The sequence below is a fragment of the Zingiber officinale genome, chromosome 1B (genome assembly GCF_018446385.1).
Source record: "Zingiber officinale cultivar Zhangliang chromosome 1B, Zo_v1.1, whole genome shotgun sequence".
Classification (NCBI taxonomy): Eukaryota; Viridiplantae; Streptophyta; class Magnoliopsida; order Zingiberales; family Zingiberaceae; genus Zingiber; species Zingiber officinale.
Genome location: NC_055986.1, coordinates 149,996,430 through 150,014,161, shown reverse-complemented (window position 1 = coordinate 150,014,161; position 17,732 = coordinate 149,996,430). Strand labels below are relative to the sequence as shown.

Here is a 17,732-nt window from a genome sequence, read left to right as displayed (position 1 = left end):
AGGGGATAGATTCCCTACCTAAAAGATGTCGTTGGTTGCCTAACAAAGATTTAAAATCTCAAACTATGTCGAAGTTTTGATCTTTAATTGCAACGATATTGTTTCGAGATGGTGCCAACATTCCGATGTATCATGCCGAGAAAATTAGAGGTAGAAGGAAGGAGATATAAAAAAAGAAAACGACAAAACAGTTGTATACTTTATATTACTCAAGTTCAAACTTTGTTTCTATCTTTTAGCATTTTCTTATATGAAGACAAGCTAAAGTAAAATAATAATATTATTTCAATTCATTTACACAACGACAAAACAGTTGTATACTTAATATTACTCAAGTTCAAACTTTGTTTCTATCTTTTAGCATTTTCTTGTATGAAGACAAGCTAAAGTAAAATAATAATATTATTTCAATTCATTTACACCTATGTTTTAATCTGCCATGGGGTGTCGAATATTGACAAAATGATATTTATTGACATGATTGACAAGACACTAAAGACATTGTCTATGCCAAGTAATATCAAGTTTTGATAATTTATTAGAAAGATACTTTTCAATTGATTCACCCAGTACGATATAAGATTTCAAACCATGTGCCTAACACAATGGACCAAATTGATATGGAGGGGGATCATTTTCTTCCTAATTAGATTGGAGAGATTCAACTGCACTGCGATGTATGGCTAGTTGGATGGAAAGAGGTGCATGCAGGAAGTGTAAATAGCTGTGGAGAAGGATATGAGATGACAATCATAGGCATAGAATGGCAACTACAGACTAGCAGAGGTTAGGGCTATAGGGGTAGTCAGACCAAGGAAGAGGTTGTTCCAGGCGGTGGCAGCTACAAGGTTGTGTGTTGGTTGACTACTGAAGGGGTCAGGTTTAGCTGCCCTTCAATGGGGAACAATCTTATAGGCAGAAGACAAATGGTTGTGGTGGTGGGGAACAATAATAGTTGTGGCTGTGAGAGTGGTTGCTGCTTGCTCATGGAGAGTGGAGATAGCGGATGAGATTGGGTTTTTGCTGAACATAAGATTTTTTAAAAAAGAGGACTGGATATATATGCCTTTCTAGTAGCTACCTACTAGACATGATTTAAATAATTGCCATACTGGTATTCACAAATATTGGAAATTCAACTTGAGTCACGTTTACTAATTGTTTTATTTGTTAATGAATAGCATGTGCTACAAGTTGGTATACTTGGTTGGTTGTCTTGGTATCTCACCACTGAATCTATTCTTAATTTGAGATTGATATGGATGTTAATAAAACTTTGCCATAAGATATCACATTCATGAAATAATTCTGAATGTATTGCCTGCTCTTAGTAAATGGATCCAAAGTTTTAACCTACTGTTAGGCCTGTAAGAGAGATGAACCTAGCTGTCATGTTCAGCTGTGTTTGTTAAAGAACTTTTTCAACTTGAACACATCACGTATCTGTCCAAGTTTGAGCTTCAAATATGCAATTCGACATTTAGTTTATCAATAAAAAACACTGTGCACGTTGTATTTATATAATACATGCAATCTCTAAACAAACAACTACAAAATTGTTTAGCGTAGATTATTCCCATACTTAGATGCTGACCTTATCAATTTTTATGTTTATCCCGTACAAAGGATGTTAAGTGTGCTTATTCATCATTCCATGCATACATAATGAGCTCTTTATCAGCTGATTAATGAATTTATTACGAACTTTTCTTTCATTTATACTTACAATACATTGTTTAATTAGGTCTCATGGAGAATAGCTCCTTGCATGAATCTTTATCCTATCTACAATGATGAAGAAATTTAGGCTCTCCGAAGATTATTTTTATTCTGCATAAATGTTTCCACTTTTTATGATATTAAATTTCTTAGGCCATATGGAGTGATATTCAAAGTCTAGATGCTCTATTTTCATGGTTATACCAAACCAGAACGGTAATGATGAGTTGAAATAATCGAACTATCAAACTAGAAGTAAAATTTTGAGTCATATCAAAGTTTGGATTTATGATCGGAATGATATAGTTTTGGTATTGTTTCTGACCATGCTGATACGGTTTTGATACTTTTTTAAAAATAAGAAAAAATTAAGAGGGAAAGAATTAATCATTAAAAAAATTCAAAAAATAACCGTTAAAAACTTTAAAAAAATTGCAAAGAAAATTGAAAATTGGAAAAAAAAAACTACTCGCTCCCGGCTCACGCGAGGCCTCTGTGCCGCCGTGGGGTTCGCACGAAGCCTCCTTAGTGACCAAAAGGTGTGCCAGTGTTGGCATCATGCTGTACGACGAGCGAAATGAAATATTTTGCTCGTGTCACTTGGTACGACACTTGATTTTAAATCATGACTAGCTTAGTAGTTTGACTCAAACCTTGTCTATCTTTTACAAAATCTAAGGTCTCCAAGTGGCCCCCTTTTATAGACTATAGGTTTTGAATGCCCGTCTAATGTCACCCTTACATGTGGTGCTTAATCACTTTTAGGATACATGCGTCTCCTAATTGAATTTATTTTTCTATTATGGATTATTATTTGTTTCACATTAACTGCACTTTGCCACAAACACTGATCATACATCCAAGGATGGAAAAATTAGTGGGTTTCCCACCAACATTAAGAACAAAATTTGCTATCCTTTCACAACTTGGAAATTTGAGCTAGCTTATTAATCTCTTATGATCTTTCTGATAGGAGTCGTAGATGAGTTGGAGTGATAACCGTTGACATTTTTTTTTTCCTTGAAAGTTCTTATTGAGCACAAATGCAATGGAAATAGTAAAGAAATAGAACAAGATAATCAAAGCACTAACTATATAATTTATGGTTTGGAACTCCAATTCTCTATGGCCTCTCAAAGTGAGTCATCTCTCAAAAAAACTTCACTATTTTCCTATGAAACCTTTTTAGAGGGGGAGAAAACTCCTACAAAATTGTTCTTTTACAAAGATAGAAAAACTAATAGTTGTGAATAAAGGTATAAACTTTGTTGTTAGAGGCGCATCGAGGCGCAAAGGGCTCCTAGAGCCCGAGGCGCGAGGCGCGCGCCTCTTGAACATGAGGTTGATGACTACTAAACTATTGACACACTCATATAATATGTCAAATATGATAATTATTAATATTCCACACATATCAATATCAAATATGACAAGAAAAATAACACCATGATAAAATTAATAAAAGTTTCAAATTTCCAAGTTTCAACTTTCTAATTTAAACTAACAAAGTTCATCAAAACAAGCGTAATAAGTCAAATTAATCATTAAGCTCAAGATCATCCTCATTGTATTCTTCTTCTTCTTTATCTTCATCTTCTTGATTTGATTTCTTCTTCTTCTTCTTCTTCTTCATCTCTAAGTCTTAGAGATGAGTGTCTCATCAGAGGAAGATGTTTCCTTCTCGACTTGTTTAGGCCTAATATGTGAACTAGAGGTCATGGATGCAATATTTTTCCTCTAGTATAATGTTTAGGTTCTTCAGCTCCACTAGCCCTAGCAACGACATCCCATGTCAAGTCATCACCTTCAAAAACTAACTCATCTTCTTCATTATCACTTTCTCCATCCATTCTACCCATCAACCATTCATTACTATCGTCAATATCTGTCAAAGAGATAGGGTCAATCTTATCACGTGCGTCATACAGAAGTTTTAAAGCACGATTGTATTTCACAAATATCAAATTATTTAAGCATTCTTGGCTAGCCTATTCTTTCTTTTGTGAATCTACGAAATGTTATTCCATGCATACATAATGAGCTCTTTATCAGCTGATTAATGAATTTATTACGAACTTTTCTTTCATTTATACTTACAATACATTGTTTAATTAGGTCTCATGGAGAATAGCTCCTTGCATGAATCTTTATCCTATCTACAATGATGAAGAAATTTAGGCTCTCCGAAGATTATTTTTATTCTGCATAAATGTTTCCACTTTTTATGATATTAAATTTCTTAGGCCATATGGAGTGATATTCAAAGTCTAGATGCTCTATTTTCATGGTTATACCAAACCAGAACGGTAATGATGAGTTGAAATAATCGAACTATCAAACTAGAAGTAAAATTTTGAGTCATATCAAAGTTTGGATTTATGATCGGAATGATATAGTTTTGGTATTGTTTCTGACCATGCTGATACGGTTTTGATACTTTTTTAAAAATAAGAAAAAATTAAGAGGGAAAGAATTAATCATTAAAAAAATTCAAAAAATAACCGTTAAAAACTTTAAAAAAATTGCAAAGAAAATTGAAAATTGGAAAAAAAAAACTACTCGCTCCCGGCTCACGCGAGGCCTTTGTGCCGCCGTGGGGTTCGCGCGAAGCCTCCTTAGTGGCCACAAGGTGTGCCAGTGTTGGCATCGTGCTGGACGGCGAGCGAAATGAAATATTTTGCTCGTGTCACTTGGTACGACACTTGATTTTAAATCATGACTAGCTTAGTAGTTTGACTCAAACCTTGTCTATCTTTTACAAAATCTAAGGTCTCCAAGTGGCCCCCTTTTATAGACTATAGGTTTTGAATGCCCGTCTAATGTCACCCTTACATGTGGTGCTTAATCACTTTTAGGATACATGCGTCTCCTAATTGAATTTATTTTTCTATTATGGATTATTATTTGTTTCACATTAACTACACTTTGCCCCAAACACTGATCATACATCCAAGGATGGAAAAATTAGTGGGTTTCCCACCAACATTAAGAACAAAATTTGCTATCCTTTCACAACTTGGAAATTTGAGCTAGCTTATTAATCTCTTATGATCTTTCTGATAGGAGTCGTAGATGAGTTGGAGTGATAACCGTTGACATTTTTTTTTTCCTTGAAAGTTCTTATTGAGCACAAATGCAATGGAAATAGTAAAGAAATAGAACAAGATAATCAAAGCACTAACTATATAATTTGTGGTTTGGAACTCCAATTCTCTATGGCCTCTCAAAGTGAGTCATCTCTCAAAAAAAACTTCACTATTTTCCTATGAAACCTTTTTAGAGGGGGAGAAAACTCGTACAAAATTGTTCTTTTACAAAGATAGAAAAACTAATAGTTGTGAATAAAGGTATAAACTTTGTTGTTAGAGGCGCGAGGCGCATCGAGGTGCAAAGGGCTCCTAGAGCGCGAGGCGTGCCTGAGGCACGCGCCTCTTGAACATGAGGTTGATGACTACTAAACTATTGACACACTCATATAATATGTCAAATATGATAACTATTAATATTCCACACATATCAATATCAAATATGACAAGCAAAACAACACCATGATAAAATTAATAAAAGTTTCAAATTTTCAAGTTTCAACTTTCTAATTTAAACTAACAAAGTTCATCAAAACAAGCGTAATAAGTCAAATTAATCATTAAGCTCAAGATCATCCTCATTGTATTCTTCTTCTTCTTTATCTTCATCTTCTTCAAATTCAATTTCTTCTTCTTCTTCTTCTTCTTCTTCTTCATCTCTAAGTCTTAGAGATGAGTGTCTCATAGAGGAAGATGTATTTCCCTTCTCGACTTGTTTAGGCCTAGCATGTGAACTAGAGGTCATGGATGCAATATTTCTTCCTCTAGTATAATATTCAGCTTCAACTCCACTAGCCCTAGCAACGACATCCCATGTCAAGTCATCACCTTCAAAAACCAACTCATCTTCTTCATTATCACTTTCTCCGTCCATTCTACCCATCAACCATTCATTACTATCATCAATATCTGTCAAAGAGATGAGGTCAATCTTATCACGTGCATCATACCGAAGTTTTAAGGCACGATTGTATTTCACAAATACCAAATCATTTAATCGCTGCTAAGCTAGTCTATTCTTTTTTTTGCTGTGAATCTACAAAATGTTAAAAATCACAATAAGTATAATAAAATAGCAAAGAATATTTTCTACTTATAAAAGTAACATACTAATAGTATTAAACATTTATATTTATTACATACTTGCTCAAATACACTCCAATTGCGCTCACAACCAGAAGCACTACAAGTGAGGCTAAGCACTGTAATAGCAAACTTTTGCAATTCTGGGGTATTTGCTCCATAGCATTCCCACCATTTTGCTGGAGATAATGCTCTTCTATGTCTAATTGTCACATTCTTCCCAAATATCCCTTCTGCCTTTCGATATATAGAGAGCTGGGTAGTGATTTTATCTTGCTCAGCAGTGCTTGAAACCAATCTCTCCATAGTTTCAAACAAACTATTCACCACTTCTCCACGGATATTTGAATCTGTGTATGAATAAAAATATTCTGGATTCAAATAATGTCCTGCAGCATGAAAGGCCGATGAAGTTGACATTCCCATCTCGTATCAATGATCTCAAACACTTCTTTGTATTTCTCTTCTTTTTCCTTAAAGACCTTCATAATTGTTTCTTTTGCCCTATCCATAGCCTCATAAATATAGCCCATTGCAGGTTTTCTTTCGCCATCAACCAGTGTCAGAACACGGATTAAAGGGCCATATATCTTTAAAACATGCACAATACTGCTCCAAAATCTAAGTGTCATGATGATTTTAGTTATCTTCTTCCCCGTCGCTTCTTTTGCCCATTTACTCTCTTTCCAATCCTTTGAAATGAATATTTTTCTTAAATTTTGCTTCTGTAGGTGCATCCTTTCAAGAGTGAGAAAAGCAGTAGCAAATCTTGTGACACCCACCTGACAAAACTCTTTTTGTCTTGTGAATTACCTCGAACATATTTACCATGCCGGGGCGAACATAAATGTAAGCATTCACACTCATTGCCTTCTTCAATGTTGCTTTAAAATCAGGAAATTTCCCAATATCTTCTAAGATCAAGTTGATGCAGTGAGCAACACAAGGAGTCCAATACAAGTGTGGCCTTTTTGCTTCTAATAATTTTCCTACAAAAGAAGTTAAAAAAGTAGATAAGTTTAACATATATAAGAAAAAACATATTGATAAGAAAGAATTAAATAGATTCTTATTAGCAAGCACATTGTTATTTGCACTAATCGATCAAGCAATTGAAATATTTTCTCTCCAATCTTTGCATAATCAGAAGCATCAACCGATTCGATGAAAACTGAACCTTTAGGAGAATTCACTAAAAAATTAATTAATGTTCTCTGCCTTTTGTCTGCCCACCCATCTTCCATCAAACTACAACCATACTTGGCCTATTCTGTTTCACACGACTTAATGTAATCATTTGTCACACACTATCAATAATCTTTTTTAGAAAAGGAACCCGCACCTCATAATAACTAGGTCCTTTTAGACCTATACCATATTAGCCAACGAAGTCTAACATTCTTTTGAAGCTTGAATAGTTAACGACATTAAAAGGATTTGCCGCATCATACATCCACTCAGTTATGACCATACAAGCTTTTTCCCTCAATTCTTTCTTGTATGTCTCATTTATCGTAGTTTGCCTTTCTTTTCCCTTCCATTTTCAACATTTTTTTTTTACATTAGGAGCAAAATATGTATCCATTAGACCTATTTGTCTGGGTCTTTTTTTGCATATTCACTGATCTAGAACTTGTACTTGTACTTATAGGCGACACAACTTTAGCTCCAATATCATCCATATCAATATCATCAACAAGAGGGTTTATATCCTCAAAGTCCAATGTTGCAAGTTTAGAAAGATTACTTTTCTCCGTCTTTTTCTCCATGAAATTTTTAATTTCTTCACGTACATGAGGCGGACATTTTTTGCAAGTCGTAGTATTTCGAAACCCCCAACAAGATGTTTTGCACGATAGATACCCCCTTTTGTAATTTTTTGACAAAAGTTACAAATTAAATCATTTTTATTATTCGAATTAACTCTTTGAAAATAATTCCATCCTGGATCTTTTGATATATATGTTGGAGTATCACTACTACCTTCCATGATAATGAACAAGCAAATAGTCTGAAATTTTTTTTTAAAAAAATCAATATTGTACCATTGTACCAGCAATAGAAAAGTAGTGTACAGTCTGTACCAGCAATAGCAAAACAGTAAAAAACAAAAAGCAAAACAAGAGAAACAAAAATGAAAAAACAGTAAAAAAAATGAAATATCAGACAGCAACACCAATACGAACCAGTAAAAATAGAAAAACAGTACCAAAAAATCCAAAACCGGACATCAGTAGGAAGAAAAAACACAACCTTCAAAAATGAAAAAACAGGAAAAACAAAACAAAATCGGACAGCAGCACAGCAAGAACATGAACCAGCAACCCAAATAAAAAAAAGAACGAGCAGAAGAAAAGAAGATACAGAACAAAGATAAGAAAAGAAGAAGAAACGAAGAAAAACTGAAAAGTAAAAACGAAGAAAAGAAATAACAGAAGAAGCGAAGAGAAGAAGAAGATGATAATAGACGAAAAAGAAGAAGAGAAGAAGTGAAGAACAGAAAAATAGAAAAAAGAAGGAAAACATACTTGGGCGACGACGCAACTCAGCGATTGCGTGACTTAGCGATGGCGGCGGCGGACAGGAATGAGTTCCTCTTCTTCTTGCGTTCTTTTCTTCTTCCCTTTTATCCTTTTCTTCTTCTTCTTGCGTTCTTTTCTTCTTCCCTTTTATCCTTTTCTTCTTCTTCTTGTGTTCTCTTCTTCCCTTCCTGCGTTCTTTTCTTCTCATGTTTCCCGGGCCCTAATTCCAAACAAAGTTGGTTTGGAATGTGTTTTTGGTTTAAAATCCAGATTTGTTCACGATCGCGCCTCGATCACGCCTTCGTTGAGGTGCAAAGGCGCACGAGGCGCGCCCAAGCGCGCGCCTGACGAACAGCGGCCGCCTCGCGCGGGAAGAGGCGTTTTCCCCAGCGCCTTGTGCGCCTGACGCCTCGGGTGCGCCTTTAACAACACAGTGTATAAATCTTATGTTCTAAATATGAAATAATATACAACAACAACCAAGGTTTAAAATCTCGACCCGTGTCGAGGTTTCGGTCTCAGACCGGAACGATACGGTTTTAGTATCGTATCGTGCCGTGCTGACAAGGTTTCGGTATTTTTTAATTTAAATTTGAAATAGTTTTCTAATAATAATAATTCAACTATCTCAATTTAGAATAATCATAGGGGTAGAAGATTATAAGTGTTTTATTATGGATCATAAATTTAACAGACCTTTATCGAAAATTTTTAAATAAAGGACATATAATATTTCCTAAGCAGATTAGTAGAGACATTCTAAGATAAAAATATATATTTTATATGGTCAGGAAATAAGAATTTTAAAAGTAAAAAAACTAAACATCCTAATATTCATGGATCTAAATTTTAAATTGATTCTATATTTTTTCTATAATAAGTATATAAATTAATTAAAAAATACTACGTTAGGTATAATAATTGTATAAATTAACTATTTATTTATTTATTTAAATTAATTATTATTTTAAATAATATATATTTAAATGGTTAAAAAAAATTAAAATATTAATTAAACAGTAAAACTGAAAAAATAAAATAATTAAAAAATATCAAAATATTAATCTCATTTATTAGAATTTTTTATTTTTTTAGAATTTTATTAAAATTTTTAAATAAAATTTAAATTAGTAAAATTAATTTTCAGAATATTAATTAATAAAATTTATTTTTAAAAAAATTTAAATATATTTATATTTTAATAGGATAATTTAATTAGGCTTTATAAAAGCCTCTTCGGAATATCACACTTGTCTTAGGAAATGTTTGAATTAATTAAATCAAAATATTTAATTTTTAATACCTAAATTCGATTTCTCACTGCACGCTCCTCCGGCGGCACCGGAGAGTCGCGAGGGATGCCTCCGGCGCCACCGGAGGAGTCGTAGGACTCTTCCGTGGCTGTCGGAGGAGTTGCGTGACTCCTCCGCCGCCGCTGGAGAAGTCCCGCGACTCCTCCGGGGTCGTCGGAGGAGTACCGCGACTCCTCTGCTAGTCGCGATGGAATCGCGACAAGCCTTTTGTCGCGCGACGAGCATGCCTGATTGTCGCACAACGACGAGCATGCGTGATTCCTCTGTCGCGTGCACGCGATGACATCATGCGAAATGGTAGGTATACTGGTGCCGGTTTCGGTGCGCGGGCGGAACGGTAAGTTTCGCCCGTTCCGCCCGGCACGAAACGAAATTTTTAACAACCAAGTCTTATCCTACTAGGTGAGGTCGATTATATGAATATTTCTACATCATTGTGCTCTATCCCCTACTATATGATTATCTATACAATAAACAAGCTTTATCGTACTAGGTGGGAACTATATCATTATCTATATTTAAATAAATTTTATTATTGCTAATCAAGTTTTTTTTTATCTTCCTCTTCATATGTGCATATTTGTTATAGTTTTACATCGCCTAACTGAAGCATTTATTGGTTGTCGAAGTACATGTCCATACTATCTCTCAATAGATGCAATCCCGACTCTCTCTAATATTTTTATTTTTTATCCTAAACATCTCCGTATGTCCACATATCCAACTCAACACCGTTATCTCGATAACTCTCATCTTTAGTCCAACCATATAACATAGCAAGTCTAACTGTCATTTTATATAGCCAATAATTTAGAGATACTTTACGATCATATAGACACTCGACGCTCTCCATTTCAACCTTCCTATTTGTATTCTTATGTAAGGTATCTCTCTCAATCCCTCTCTCCTTTTGCAAAAAATATCCTAAATACTTAAACCTCTCAATTCCAGACAACTTATCATTTCTTATCTTAATAATCGTCTCATTTCATTTAATATTGATAAATTTAAATTTTATATATTCTATCTTTACTCTACTAAATCTAAAATATTTTCTGCCAAAATTCGAGTTTAACATTTACCCTTTCAACTGTCTCATCTAACAAAACAATATCATTTGCAAACAACATGCACCTAATAAAACAATATCATTTACAAGCAACATGCACCATGGTACTGTGTCTTGGATATATCCTGTGAGTTCGTTTATGATTAGTGTAAAAAGATAGAGACTTAAAGTTGATCCTTGATGTAATCCTATCTTTATGGGAAATGTTTCGGTTAATCCTCTTGAAGACTTCACTCTTATCGTTACATCCTCATACATATATTAATTAGTTCAATTTATGCTACGCTAACACCTTTTTTTCTAGAATTTTCTATATAATTTTTATCGAGACTCTATTATAAACTTTGTCTTGGTTAACGAATACTATATGTAGATCTTGCTTTTATTCCCGATACTTTTCAATTAGTTATCTGAGAAGTTGCATATCTTCTATTGTCGACCTTCCAAGGATCAATCCAAATTGTTTTCGGTCACCGTGGTCTCCCTAATCTTTATTCTGTTACTCTTTCCCAAAGTTTCCTACAGTTTGCACATTTTTATACGTCTACTCCATTTTTATATAAGAAAATTAGAGTACTTATCCTTCATTGATCATACATTTTTTTGCTTTCAATATCAAGTTAAATAACTTTGTAAGTCATTTAATACCTTATTTCCATAGGCATTGTCATACCTCTATTGGAATATCTGGACCACTTTTTCATTTTGCATCCCATTTAAAGCTTGTTCATTGAACATTTGCCTAAATTCAACGTTGGCTAGTAACCTAACATAACCCTTATCCTTTCTCATCTGGGCTTTGATACCGGCCATGGTGGGCTTAAATATGAAATACTATAAAATAATAAAACAATGGATAGTGAAAAGTGTAGTTGTGCAGATGCTTTAGAATGATATCTATTATTGTGCTTCAAGCTCTCCTTACCCTCCTCTATTTATAGACTTCAATCAATCCATGTTTGGACAAGTTTCCCCAAACTATTTTTTGTTTAATTCCAATTGACTCTATTCCTTTGTTAGTCAATTGAAACATTGACCACGAGATCGTTATCTCATGTCAATCCAATCAATTGGAAAACATTCTAGTCAACTCAATCCTCTTCAGTCTGCTAAACTAGATAAGACCCTCTTCAGGAAGAGGGTTTTATTTTCAAATTCAAACGAGATCTAGTTGACTACCTAATCAACTCATCCCGGATAGTGAACTGGAATCCTTTTTTAGTAGACAAAACATTTCTATTTGCAAGTAGAGTATCTTAGTCAGTACCCAAGCAACCAAATTAATTAATCAATTTAATTCAAAATTGACTATGATCCTGAAATACCCATGTTCTTGGTGAAGTTTATCCCCAAGTAAGAATCTACCCTAGAGACCCAAGATTACACATTCTCTCATAGTCTCTCATATTTTACCAAGTTGTCATAACTTTACACTTATCCAAGAGTACTTGCGTCATGCCCCTAGTCTCTTGGATGCATCAAATCCTCGGCATGTTCCACACGTCATCCTTTGCTATGCCCTTACATACTCTACGTGCAGTTACTGTCATAGTTTCGGACACAACTTAATTTTGCTTATCCCCTATGGTCCTTTGGATATCTCATACCATCCTTCGTTGATCTTCAGCGGACCTTTAAGCCATCAAGCTAAATTAGTCATTACAAGCTCCATGAGCTTCATGTGCATCTAACAAAGTTCCTGCAAACTTCATGAACATACAAGTCATACAAGCAGACCTAACTTAAACTCTTTGCTAAACATATTAAAGCTATTTAAGCAGTTGAGTCGAACATTGACCAATATGAGCAACTTGGTGGAACATGACCTAACACTTTCCATAACTTCATGAATAATGTGTATATTGGAGCATTTAGGATAATATTACATCTTGTATATTGTTGACAATAAAAAATAACTTGATTTCAACCATTAGTAGCACATATGAACAATTAGAATACTTGTCGAATATAGGATGTTTAAGTTTTACTACTTTTGGCATGGCAAATATTTCCCACTTCCACATGATACAGGTGATAGCCTATTTCTGTTTAGATTATGCATAACGTTGCGTTTTTGTTTTTGCCCTATGACTAAAATATGCACTTTTATGAGAAAAATAAAAGTGCTAACAAAGATAGTCCTTGGCAGACTAATATTCCAATTTAAATCAGTTACCATTGATATTGTTTGCTATTCTTTACATGGATTTTAAGTAAAATTTCTTTCATAGGATGTTTCTGTATCTCTTGCAAAAGTGGAGGAAGCTTACAAGCACGAGAAAAAAACTGAAGCAGCAATTGTGGAAGCAACTGAATTATTATCACTAACTGATCTGAAATGTAAGATGGATTCTCAAGATGAGGCTGATGAAAACAGAGTGCTGCCGGCAATGAACAAAATATGGCCTTATCTGATTCTTTGCCTTAAGAATAAGGTTTCAGTGGTGTGTTACTAGGACCTCACTATTTTGTTTTTTTTCCTTTCTTGAAATACATGTGATTGTTTTCTTCTAACCATACTTGCTTTTATCGAGGACGGATGAATTTTCATCTGTAGTCAATTTTGACCCACTGGTAAAAATAGACTTGAGACTTGGTATCCTTACATCTAGCTAGACTATACATTCTTTTATGTTTTTCAGGCTACCATCCAGAGATGCTTACAAGTGATTTACAGAGGGGTCCAAATAGGAGGTGGTGATTTTTTCATTCGCCGATTCCACAATGATGGGAATATTATATGGAAATTACTTGTGTCTTTTCCATTTCGAAGGAAGCAAATACCATCAGACGACAAAAGAATACTCCTTCCATACAGAGATACTGCTCCCCTGGAGGAACCAATGGCTGAAATGTCCAGTCAAAAAGTGCAAGTCGCAGTCCTGGACATGATTACAATGATATGCTTGGATGATACAGCTTCTTCTGCATTACGAACTGTCCTAAAAAAGATTAGTGGCATTATTGTAGGAATAGCTTGCAATGGCATGGCTAGTTTAAGAGCTTCTTCTATTAGGGCATTATCAGCACTTGCTCGGATTGATTCAGACCTTATTTGGCTTCTACTGGCTGATGTCTACTATTCTCTGAGAAAGGATGATTGCATCACTCCCTCGAGCTTGGATCTGCATTGTATATATGATCTGCTACCTGCACCATTGTCCTCAAAGGAATACTTGTTTGTAAATTATGCTGGTGAAAACTTTGGCTTTGAAGTAGACCCTTCGGCGGTGGAGTTAGTTTTTAGAAAATTGGAGTCAGAATACTTTGGTGAGACTCTGGATATTCAAGTATGAATTAAATTTTGTACCTTCTGTATATTCTTAGTAAATTAATTGATGGAAATAGGGGGTCATCTTGCAAATGTAATGATATGAATATTCCAAATACATAAGACCTTTTGTGCTACCAGTCTAAAGATCATCATGAGGATGACGATCACGACAATGAAAATTTAGATGATTAAGAAGTCTAATTTTCCAAGTAAATCGCCTTTGATCAATTTGTGTTGGTTTGCTCGAGTGGTTGATCTAATCAATTGTGTCTGATACAAGCAAACCAAATTTAAACACTGGTTTTTGCTGTTGGCATAGTTGATGGTCGACTGTGTAGTCATGTTATTGTCAGGTTGGTGTTGCCAATGGAATCCTATATGCTAATTCAACCCAATTTTACCTTTTAAGTTGGTTGAGATGGTTGGTGCAATTGTTCCTCAAGTGGTTTGGTATCATTTTAGATTTTGATCCTTGGACAGAGTTTTAAGTTGGATATTATCTTATGTATTTAATGTGACATGGAGCACAGAGCGTGATAAAACAATGATTAATCAGGTCAGATAATGTCGAACTTAAGGTGACCGATTCGAGAAAAATTTTCAATAATGTGCCACAGTTGAGTTCCGAATCCTAAATCTTTGATTTATCATTAAAGGGCTTAACCATGATACCCTGCCCCAGGGGCTGCTTGGCGTGATCAAATGTAGATTCATTATCTTAAGGATCCTTTAGTATCGGTCCCACCGATATGGAGAGAATTAAATGTCGGTATATAAGTGTTAGGTGCATGGTGAGGTAAATTTTAGATAGTAAGTTCCTAAAAATTGACTCTTAGTCATTACGTCACAGATGTCATGTGTGCATCGTTTGTGCTACGTCTTGGGGGATTGGTTTAGCATGATAAAAAAAAATGATTAATCAGGTAGAGTAACGTCGAGCCTGGGGTGACCGGTCTAGTCTCACAAAAGTTTTTCATCTGCTACCAGGATAAATCGGAAAGCACTTGCGGCAGGTGGCTCAGAAGTCTAACATCCCTTAGTTGCAAGTCCCATTGGAGGAAAAATCTCTACAAATATGCCACGAACTATGGGTGTCTGGAAGACAACTAAACGCCCTTACCACTGCACCATAGTTCGGGGGTTGGTTTGGCATGTGATCAAGATGACACACTTAGTGGTTTAGAGGTCCATGAGATTAAAAAAAATGGCATGGGACACTGGAGGGATTAGAAAATAAGGAACATTATGATGAGCGTTGAAGCAATTCTAGAGCATTGACATAGTCCGGCCAAGTTAGGGAAGGGTATGGTGGCAGATTGAGGAACAATAGGACGAAGAGCATTAAGGAAACGAGGATGATAGCCATTGGAGGTGTCGGTATGAGATGTGAATGATGACATATGGAGGAGTGTATTTAAAGAATGTATGGCCTAATGGTAGATGGAAGATACAAAGTCAAGTGACGATAGTAAGACTTTAATGCATTGTGTTTTGACTGACTTGAATGTACGAGGATGTGTGAAGAACTTAACATAATAGACATTTGTTTTTTTAATTTAGGTATCTAATTTTTTTTGAATAGATTAATTTTGAAGGTGATCAATTTGATTCTACGGAAGTTTTCTATTGACTATCAAGATAAATCGAGAAGTGCTAATGGAGACTGATCTAAATGGCCAGCATTCTTAGGTCCGTTTCTCACTGGAGATAAATCCCCTGCAGTGCTCTGTAGCTGAGAGTCGAACCTTAGATCCCTTATTTATCTATTAGAGGGTCTAACCATTACACTAGTGCCCCGAAGACTTAACATAAACAGACTTGATCTTACAACTGATCATTATTGGGGGTCAATATTCGACTATTAATGGACAACACTTAACTAGTGGTTGTGATACTCCAAATGGATTTGGGGTTAAACACTGAACTATTAATGGGCATCAGATAAAATTGGTGGATCAATTAATTGGCGTAGTCGACTGGTTTGAGGAGCCAACGAATAAAATGATTATATTCGTGGTTGAGTTGATTGACAATTTGATTGATCACATTAGTTGAGTGGTGCCTGATGTGGAAAGCAAAAGAATCATTGTTGTGCGATATTGGTTAGATTGTGAGTATTAATCTACTGATAAAGACTGAGTAGTCAACTATTGGGCTAAATGAAGGTTTACAGCAAGTTTTCGATAGCTAAAGTGTAGGATTCTTAGGAATCAATAAAGGGGATGAATATCAATAGTCTTTTTCTCAGTTTCATAGTTTGTTCTTTCTATCAAGAGCATTAGTTGCCATAGAATACAATATAATAAACAAGGACAGAACAAAGAGAACACACCAGACTTAGTTCCCAACCCCCAAGGATTGGTACTTCAAGGCCTATGTACGGGAGATGCCCATCCACTAGTATTCTCCTTTCTAGATGCCTTCCGGAGGCGGACACACCTTTCTTACAAGTTGATCAAGTAGAATATAGATAGAGCAATAATAACAATGCTTATTAAATAAATATACACAAACTTGTCGACATTTAGTTCGAAAGCCCTTGAGTGCTTCACACTCCTCCCGTGCTTTCTCAGTAGCATAAGCAGACCTTCGAGATCTTTTTAGAACGTAGAGATGAAGAGTAGATTATGAAGATTGATGATCTGAACATCGTGCTCGGATTGTTTTTATAAGGCTTCGTTAGTTCTTCTGATAAGCCTTGATCGGTTTGCCAAACTTATCCCCATGATCAAGTTAATCGCGATTTGGACCGAGCCACGTGATCTTGTCGTTATCAAGTATATTGATCGATAGAAACACTTTTACGATAGACTAAACTAAGCCACATCACCGATCTGAGTTTGGACCCGAACCCGATGAATTGACCAACCGGTAAACCGAACTGGTGTATAAGTTGATGAACTAGTTTAGGTCTGGTTGGATCTGGGTAAGTTCACTTCACCCCAAACTTGGTTTGACAGTATCTAGTTACCTTCATATGCTTTCCATCTTGCTTTCGATTCTAAGTTCCTGCAAGACATTCATATTGTAAGTCCATCTGACCTACTAGGTTTATATAAACCTTATCCTGTAAGTTTACTTGATCTACTAGGCTTACCTCTTATTTGGAGTTCAATCCTTCAAGACTTCTCACTACTTATTAATTTCTTTAGAATTTTTCTTTTGCCAAGCATTCGATCACCCCTACCTTGCTTGGACTCATCTGGTCATCCTTGACCTTCTTGAATTTTTCACTTGTCAAGCATCCAATCACCTTGACTTGCTTGTAGGGGTGTAAATGACCCAAGCCGCTCGCGAGCTATTTAGGTCTCAGTTCGAAGAAAAGTTTGTTCAATTAAGTTAACGAGCTGAGCTTGAGCCTAATTTCGAACTCGAAAACATTATCGAGCCGAGCTCAAGTTTAACAATATTTTGTTTATGAGCTAACGAACATGCTCATTTAGAGGCTCACAAACATGTTGTTTAAGAGACTTCCGAACATGCTCGTTAAGAGGTTCGTTTATCTTATTATTATTATTATTATACATATATATCACATAAATAATAAATATAATAATATATGATTAATTATTATAGCTAATTATCTTAAACAAGCTTGAACTAAACTTGTTTAATTTTTAAATGATCTTTTTCTGAGTTGAGCTCGAGTCGAACTCGAGTTATTTA

The 17,732-nt window shown here is 35.1% G+C and overlaps 1 protein-coding gene across 1 annotated transcript in view; it reads left to right on the top strand.

The window, feature by feature from the left end:
- The window catches only part of LOC121984921 (TELO2-interacting protein 1 homolog), a 68,693-nt gene extending 54,490 nt beyond the window's left edge, over positions 1-14,203 (top strand). Inside the window, exons 16-17 of the mRNA XM_042538105.1 lie at positions 13,024-13,236; positions 13,435-14,203. Of these exons, the coding sequence (XP_042394039.1) occupies positions 13,024-13,236; positions 13,435-14,088 (867 nt within the window). The 3' untranslated portion in view covers positions 14,089-14,203. The remainder of the gene's footprint in view (positions 1-13,023; positions 13,237-13,434) is intronic.
- Positions 14,204-17,732: the final 3,529 nt, after the last annotated feature.